Below are 8349 nucleotides of genomic sequence, written 5' to 3'. Positions count from 1 at the left end.
CAATATACATGGAAACTATAGCTATATCTGAACCGATTTCAATCAAATTTGGCATACTTATTTTCAGGACTAAACTTCCATACTATTCGGGCTGATATTACAACAAAATTTTAAGGCTTCTGCACAGCCCTAAGCTCTAGCCCCATGCTAAATTCGATTGTCGATTGGTGTATAAGTGTGACCTGTAGAACAACTGCAAAATCAGGAATTTTTTCAGTTTTTGGTCCTAAATATTATGGGATAATGTCCAAAAGCAATATGGTACACCTGTAGAGTTATTACAAATTAACATGGACAGACGGACGGACATACATAGCTAGATCGACTCAGCATAGGAACATCCATATATACTTTCCTATGTGGGAAACCAATATTTCGAGGTGTTACATAATTTTTGCCCCAATCAAACTTATATACCCCCAACAGAGTATAATTATTCACTTTTTCATTGGCCTATTTTCACGTGATTTTCTTCGATATTATCCTTTTCTGGCAAGAGTCCATTCCAAATTTGTGAGAATTGTCAAAATCCATCCAGCCTTTCTTGATTTACAAGCGGTCTAATTAACATCCCCTTCATTGATACATGAGATTGTATATTTTTTGCTATATATGCGATATCTTGGATATGAACATCAATATAGCGGTCAGAAGTGACATATCCGTGCATTTGTGATTTGGCCTTCATTAAAAATATTTAGTGGAAATTTTCGTATTTTATTGTCCGATGACCAAACAAAATGGTAGGCTTCTGACCAGGCCTAAAATTTTGCACTGTGCTAAATTTGGTTTGGTTTAGATTGGTCTAAAATTACGAACTGTAGAGCAACTGTAAATTTCAACCCCCAAATATTATGCGATAATCTCCAAAAATAATAGGCTTCTATTCTGGCGCTAGAATAGAATTTCGAGAGGTTCGGGCCTTAATTGGGACCTGTAGAGTTATTACAAAAAACATGGACAAACGGACATACATAGCAAGATCGACTCAGCTCGGCGAGATAGGAAGAACCATATATAGTTTTCTATGTCGGGGACCAATATTTCGAGGTGTTTCATAATTGTTGGCCTAATCAAACTTATAATACCCCCAACACATAGTATTATAGGGTATAAATAAGTAAAAGTTTATTTCTTACCCTATTTTGGCAAATGTAATTTTATATTGAACAAAAACGTTTAATATTTTCAAATTCTTATCCTAAATTGCATAATTTATTGACCAAATAGTTATAAAGATCAGATCTATTCCTGATGATTTTCATATTCACATCAAATTTTTTCGAATTTGAAATTCATTGACAATGCTTTACATAATTTATGGTACAAATACTTAAGATTCTTCTAGAATCTCCTCGGATTAACATGGCAAAAATCTACCCGTTAATCTGTTAATAGGGTGTCATAAAAAGTGTTCAACTACGTGACATAGCTTTGCAATGCTGCAAAAAGGTCAATAAGCAATTGGACAACCGTTGTATTTTAGTGGCGGTCATAAACCTAAGTATGGACCTCCAATAAAACACGATGATCCACCACCTTGGCAATCAGATGTTTTAGTTTTTCAAAAATAGGTAAAATCGTGCAGGTAGCCAGCCAAGATTAAATGTAGTTTATCTAATTTGAAAAACAAGGTAGCAGAGGGGAGAGTGAGAGGTAAGTATGTTGCAGGGGCCATAAACGCTACCATAAAGGTTGTGCAAAGGTATTTTCTGGGCATGCTAGATCATGTATTTATTTGTGGGCCCCAGCTATTTATGTGTATGAGTATTTATATACATTTGTAGATATGCATGTGTGTATGTTTGGTGAGCAATTGCAGGGGAAATGTGAGTAAAATACTGGCCATTGGATAAAAGGAAATGAGTGATATTTTCTGTTTTTGTGGACCATGGTATGCCATCGCAATTGACTGAGAACCTTGCCTAAAGCAGACACAACAACAACAACATTAGAGTACTCACAATGACCATTGTCAATGGGACGGGGGGAGCCACAGCTGCAACAACAACAACCAGAACCTGTGACGCATTAACAATGACGATTCCTTGAGTCTTATTTTGGTGTTTTGTTTATTTGTTGTGGCTGAGTGAACTGTGTTGTTGGTGGTGGTTGCCCCGTTTGGATGGTGTGATGGCGCGCTGACCAACAACAACGACAACACCAATGGAAATAAGAGCATAATAATAAACCATCCACAACACCAAGAACAAATGGAACCAAAACAAGACCAACAGCAACAACAACATCGGCAGCCAAAGTGAGACGATGACCAGCCAACAATACTCCAACAGCAATAAAAACGGAAACAATAAGATTTTTGTTGGTTGTGTCGTGCGGTAGTGGTGGGGGTACATTGCACACACAATGGTAATATCCATTGCATGTGGTTGTTGTTGTTATTGTTGTCGTCGTTGGCTTATAACTCGGAGGTAGGTATATTCGTGCACGATAGCCGAGCCTTTGCCATAGCAGAGCGACCGTAGTCATCATTGCTATGGGCGTTGTTGCTGTTGTTGTCTTGTTGCTGTGCGAGTGTACGTACATACGGTACATAAAGAGAGAAGGAGGAGAATTACACACCACACAGAAACAGCAACAACAACATCGTCGTCTCTATACGCAGCAGATACAGATGGATTTAGCCCAAGTCTCCTCAACAAAGAAAGGTAGTCAAAATTAAAACAACACACAATTCAGTCTAGTTTTAAACTTTGACGTGCAAACACCACATTCCCATACCAGGAACAATTTCACAATTTTGTTTCATCGGTTACGAATGCGTTCGCCGCCCGTTTGAAAACACACAGTTAACGATCAAACACCGGGGACTATATTTAGTAAAGAAAAATAACGGAAATCTATATAAAAAAAAAACAATATTGAAATGCAATTAAATTGTTAAAAGTGAATGGATTAAAAATTAATAAAAACAACAACAATTTTCTATAAGTGAAAACAAAATTAATCAACAAACCCCAAAAGTGGATTAAAGTGTAAACAAAAAACCAGAACAATTCCAACCAAGAACTTTACATCAAAAGAAGTTTCAGCTCAAGTGCCACATGTTGATGGACTGTTGCACAAGTCACGTGTGTTGCCAAGTCTAACTAAAGCACAACAAAAAACACGACATCAACAACAACACAAATGTTTTCGTTAAATTTCATAATTGTAATTGTTAATCTATTAGTGTTGATAATGGGTCTATCAACGGCGGCACCCACCATCTCCACCAGTACACTAATAAATAATAACAGTGATAATAATCATAATGATAATAATGCTGCCTTATTATCATCCATATCTGCCGGAACCGCTGCAGAATCCTCAACAACTGCAAATCAAAATGCTGCATTACCAGCAGCCGCCAATTCTTGGCGTTTAGGCAAACGCCATCGTAAACGTCACAGCAATTGGAATATCTACAATAATTTCAATGAAAATTCCAGCATCGTTGAATGGTCCAATCCGTGCGGTGGAGTTTTTGACCCCAGTGTCAAAAATACCCGGCGACCAAGTAAACAGGAGCAGAGAAAGGTAAATTACAAGAAATGTATATAAATATTAAAAACAAATAAATAAAAATATTGTATATATAAAAATGAGGACTAAATAAATATATATTTTCCAATTTTAAAATTCAAACAATTTTTAAAATTAAAAAAATACATTTAAAATTAAATTTTGAAGATATTCATTCAAAACTTAATACTCCTTAGAAAAAATGTTGAAAATTCCAATCTTTTTTTTTTTTTTTGAATGAGAGAATTAAATACAAATATAAATTAAAAATTAAGATATTTAAAGGGGTTTTTGAGATTCAAAAATATATTTAAAAAAATTATAATCAACTGTTGAGAAATGGATATCTCGTAGGTATTTTTTTTCTAAAAATTCAAATTTTTAGAACAAAAAATAAATAAATAAAAATTAAATAAAATACAGGAACGGAATTTATTAAATAAAATTGTTATAAAATGAAATTAGGATAAATATATATTTTGTAAATGAATACATAATTTTCCATTTTTTAACCTTTTTTTTTTAATCTTGAAAATATAGAACATTTTAGGAATTCCCGAGATTAAAAAATTTAAAAAAAGGAAAAAAAGCTTTACTTTTTTATGAAATTAAAAAATGTCATAATTTAAACTGGGGCAAAATTGTATTTTCCTAAACAAATACATATCCGGTGTTTAAAAAAGTAAAAATAAACACATTTTTAAATAATATATATTTAAAATGAAATATTTATATTTTCCAAAATTTGTATAATGAAGCTATTTAAATTATATATGAATCAGGATTTTCTTAAATTATATTTTTCTCTATTTCGTATTTTTCTAAAAAATATGCACAAAATGAATAAAAAAATAATTGTTAAAATAAAATATTGAAATATTCGTATTTATTTACAATAAATATACAAAAAAAAAAAATAATTTGAAAATAAAATTTTTTTTATTTAAATTTTCAAAAATACATTTTAAATTTAAAGGTTTTTTTAACAAGATTATATAAAAATACACTAAAAATGTATTTGTTTTCAATTTCAAATTCTAATTAACTAGCACATTTCTTAAAAATATTTTATCAACAAATGTAAAAATTTAAAAATTTTCTCAAATGGGTATTTTATACTTAAAGATTTCATTTAATATCCGTTGGAATTTTTATTTGACAAAGGGTTCCTTTATATAATTTATGTTTCCTTTATTTTGTTTTTTATATTTTCACTTATTTATTGTATTTTGTTATATTTATTTTTTACTATTTTATTATTATTATTTTTTTAATTTTACATTTTTTCTCAAATGGAAGTTCAAAATACGTAAAGATTTCATTTAAATATCCGTCGGAATTTTTATTTTTAATTGACTCAGGGTTCTTTTATATAATTTGTGTTTCCCTAATTTTGGTTTTTTATATTTTTACTTTTTTATTGTATTTTGTTATATTGATTTGTAACTATTTTATAATTATATTTTTTTTTTAATTTTACAAATTATTTATTTTTTTTTCTGTTTCTTTTTATTTTAGATCTATAAATTTTTGAAGAATACCGCACTTCATGATTTAAATCGCTTGAATGACAGCCACCGCCAGGATATTAATATCAGTAATATCTGGGACTGGAGGCTACACAATTATAGATATAAATTCTTGCCAAAATTGAAATTGAACTCCAGTGTAAGTATTTTATTAGCAATTGTTTAATTATTTATTTTAATTTTCTTAAGTTTTTACAAAACAAAAAAAAAAAAAAATGAAAAAAATCTCCCTTTACAAAATCTTGCCCATTAATAGACAACATTTTCGCCGTTGTTCTGAAAAAAAAAAAAAAAAACGGAAATTCCATTAAATGGCATGTAATGTTGTCGGTAAACACAATAAAAATTAGACTACTCATCCCCCACAATGGACTTTGATCTACAAGCACTGCTACAAGCATGACTGACTATTGACAATAGTTTAAATTTCCACAGCTATTAGATTTGCTACAGACAAAGATTAGTCATCGTGCAGTATATGCAAAATGACATTACATGTTAAATATTATTTAATATTTCATACATGGGGAGATGGGACAAATTCCAAAAAAAAAACTCGCACATATTTCAAATAGTTTACCAACAAATTTATCTTATCGATTTATTTACCCCCCAGTATTTCACTACTTTCAATTTCGTAATAGTTTTTTTTTTTTTGAATGAATCATACTCTCTTATTTAAAAAAGAAACAATTAATAATTTCTTTCCCTCTTCTTCTTCTCATTACAGATTGCCCTCAAACGTTGGTATCGCAATATGCAAACCTATGTTGCCTCCTTTGCCTATTTGCGTCGCATTCAATACACCTACGATCATTCGAAATCTCAACGTGAAAGCAATACGTCCCAGGAGCTCAAGGAGTTGCTGAAAAGTTCTCGCAATATGTTGTGCGAGATGGAGGCAGCCGTCAACAAGACACATCCCTATAAATCACTGCAAATGCCCGTTATAACGCGTACACAAATGAACAAACGCCTTAAACTGCTCACCAAGGAGCGTGTGGATAAAAATCCTCATGATTTGCAGGCAGCCGATTCCATAGATTTGAAATTTGTAAAATATCACTATTTCGAATATCTAAAGAATATGGGACAGATTTTAAGGAAATTCATTAAAAACATAAAAAACAATCAAAACTCAACAGGTTCGAGGGCGAACTCAACACAATTTAATGAAATTGAAAAGTCCCCCGGCACAAAACGAAAATCGGGGCAAAGGGCGAAGAGAACCAAAAACAGGAACAAGTTAGCTTAGGGGCAGCAATCCAGCCTTGGCATGCGTTAACCTATGAAGAATCTTAAGCAGAATCCACCCGCCTTCTAATCTCTAAGCATTCCAAACTTAATTATTTCTGGATTTCCAATAATATTTATAATATTCTAGTCATTCCAGTCAAGAAAACAACAACAACAACTACTTTCCACAATTTTGGTTCCTATAATTTATAAATTAACCATTGCAAATTGAACTTAGTCTCACTCTCCCTCTCTCTCACCCTCCCCATCAACCTCCATTATTTATCATCAAAAAAATGACAAACAAGAGAAAAAAAAGTATTATTAGTTTGTAACACACAACAACAACAAGAACTCAACGCCACATTCCCCAAATGTAAATGAATTACTATTATTTATAGAAATGTTCCTATTTATAGAATTTCCAAGTAAATTACAATCGTAACCTGTGATATTAGTGTTTTAAGTGAAATTGAAGTATTCTCTTCCTCACTCTCCCGCTCTCTCTCTATTTGATTGTAATTTAATTGCTAGGCCGTAAGTGTATTGTTTAAGTAATGTATGTATGTAAGTAGCTCTGTAGTGTGTGTAATTTATTATCGATATTGTTTATAACAATTAGCCGTTTAAGTATTATTATGTTTATCATTATTTTTATTATTATTTGTTAGTTTTTAAGCATTTTTTTGATATGAATGAAGAAAGTGAAAAGAAGTGAAATGAAGAAATATAAATACAAAGATGAAAAATCTTAAAATCAAAATAAACAAATCAATTGTGTTTTTATTGCATTTTTGGGGGGAAAAGAATATGGTGGAATTTAAAATACAAATACTAAGGGGTTTAGACTTAGAATCAACGTATGAACATTTTTATACATATGTACAATGTATCAAACGCAAAAAAAAAAATCTAAAAAATGCAAGTTTATTGCAAGTTTATTCATATCGACTATATTTTTATTTAAAAAATGTCTGAAAAAATAAAAATCGGGAAATTGTTTAAAAATTTCCACGACTTATGGCCTTAATATCTATCATAAATTTTTTAATGCTGAATTCACGATCTTTGACAAGAAAATCGTAAGAAAACATTATTTAGAATTTGTTGTTCTTGGTTAATCAAGGTAAACAGAACAAAGCCAAGAAATCGGGTCCAATATTTTTTGAAAAATAAGTCTAAAAAAACAAATCTATTGCTTTTAATCAGGAGTTTCTTAAGGTTTCAAAACCTGTATTTTTATTTAAACTGCAACAAAGTCAAGCGCCATAAATTTTACATTTTTTATTATTTTACTGGATGAAAGCAAAAAATGTCTAAAATAGTATCAAATTTAGTTTAGATTTGTGCGAATTGGTCACCTTTGGCACGAATTACGGCCTTCAAACGTTCAATAAGACCGTCACACGCCGCCAAAATGTATGATATTAATGTAATGGTATTTTAGCCCAATCCAGGCGAAACGCTTGCTTGATCGACACTTTGGTATTTTTTAGTGCCAACCTTGCTTTCCAAAATACTCCAGACACAATAGTCCAACCGATTGGTATCCGGAGATTTTTATGGCCACTGTGCACTGGAAATGAAGCGATGAAACTCATTTTGCAACGATTCCTTGGTGGAGCGTGCTGAGTGCGATGATACTGAATGCTGTTGGAATGTCCAAGGTCTGCGGCCAAAATGTTTGCGTGGATTTAATATTTGTTTTTAATCTAACATCAGAGTTATAATCGTCGTCTTGCAAATAATATTATAAAAAGTTAAATATGAACTCTTATCGGGAATTTCAAATAATTGAATTTTTGAAGATTATTTTCTTAAGAACTGAGCTGAATCACGATTATAGACTTTTTATTTATTTTTTTGGGCACATCAAAGTTATTACCATGTATTTTTTAAGAATATTTTTTGAGAACCAAGAGAGGCTATGGATGTGGTTTTTGAAAAAGTATCATTTGAGAAAATCATCTAAGGGACAATTTTGGATTTTTACACAATTTTTTGAAAGGATTATCAGAGCTCTAATTTGAAACATTAAAGAGAATGGTGGATTTAAAAA

The 8349-nt window shown here is 31.1% G+C and overlaps 1 protein-coding gene across 1 annotated transcript; it reads left to right on the top strand.

The window, feature by feature from the left end:
• The first annotated feature begins 2497 nt into the window (after nucleotides 1-2497).
• LOC131801831 (probable WRKY transcription factor protein 1) lies at nucleotides 2498-7046 on the top strand. Its single transcript, XM_059120809.1, has 4 exons — nucleotides 2498-2669; nucleotides 3194-3540; nucleotides 5044-5193; nucleotides 5785-7046. Exons 1-4 carry the CDS (start codon nucleotides 2498-2500, stop codon nucleotides 6307-6309), a joined length of 1194 nt encoding a protein of 397 aa, XP_058976792.1. The 3' UTR covers nucleotides 6310-7046.
• Nucleotides 7047-8349: the final 1303 nt, after the last annotated feature.

Source organism: Musca domestica, unplaced genomic scaffold, assembly GCF_030504385.1.
Source record: "Musca domestica strain aabys unplaced genomic scaffold, Musca_domestica.polishedcontigs.V.1.1 18, whole genome shotgun sequence".
NCBI lineage: Eukaryota > Metazoa > Arthropoda > Insecta > Diptera > Muscidae > Musca > Musca domestica.
This window is presented reverse-complemented; position numbering and strand designations above follow the sequence as displayed.

Bases quoted from the DNA above. Each gene is read 5' to 3' on its own strand.
- LOC131801831 (XM_059120809.1), top strand. From the start codon at position 2,498: ATGGGCGTTGTTGCTGTTGTTGTCTTGTTGCTGTGCGAGTGTACGTAC. The intron at 3,541-5,043 runs GTAAATTACAAG...TTTTTATTTTAG, and splicing joins GTAAACAGGAGCAGAGAAAG to ATCTATAAATTTTTGAAGAA. The intron at 5,194-5,784 runs GTAAGTATTTTA...TTCTCATTACAG, and splicing joins AATTGAAATTGAACTCCAGT to ATTGCCCTCAAACGTTGGTA.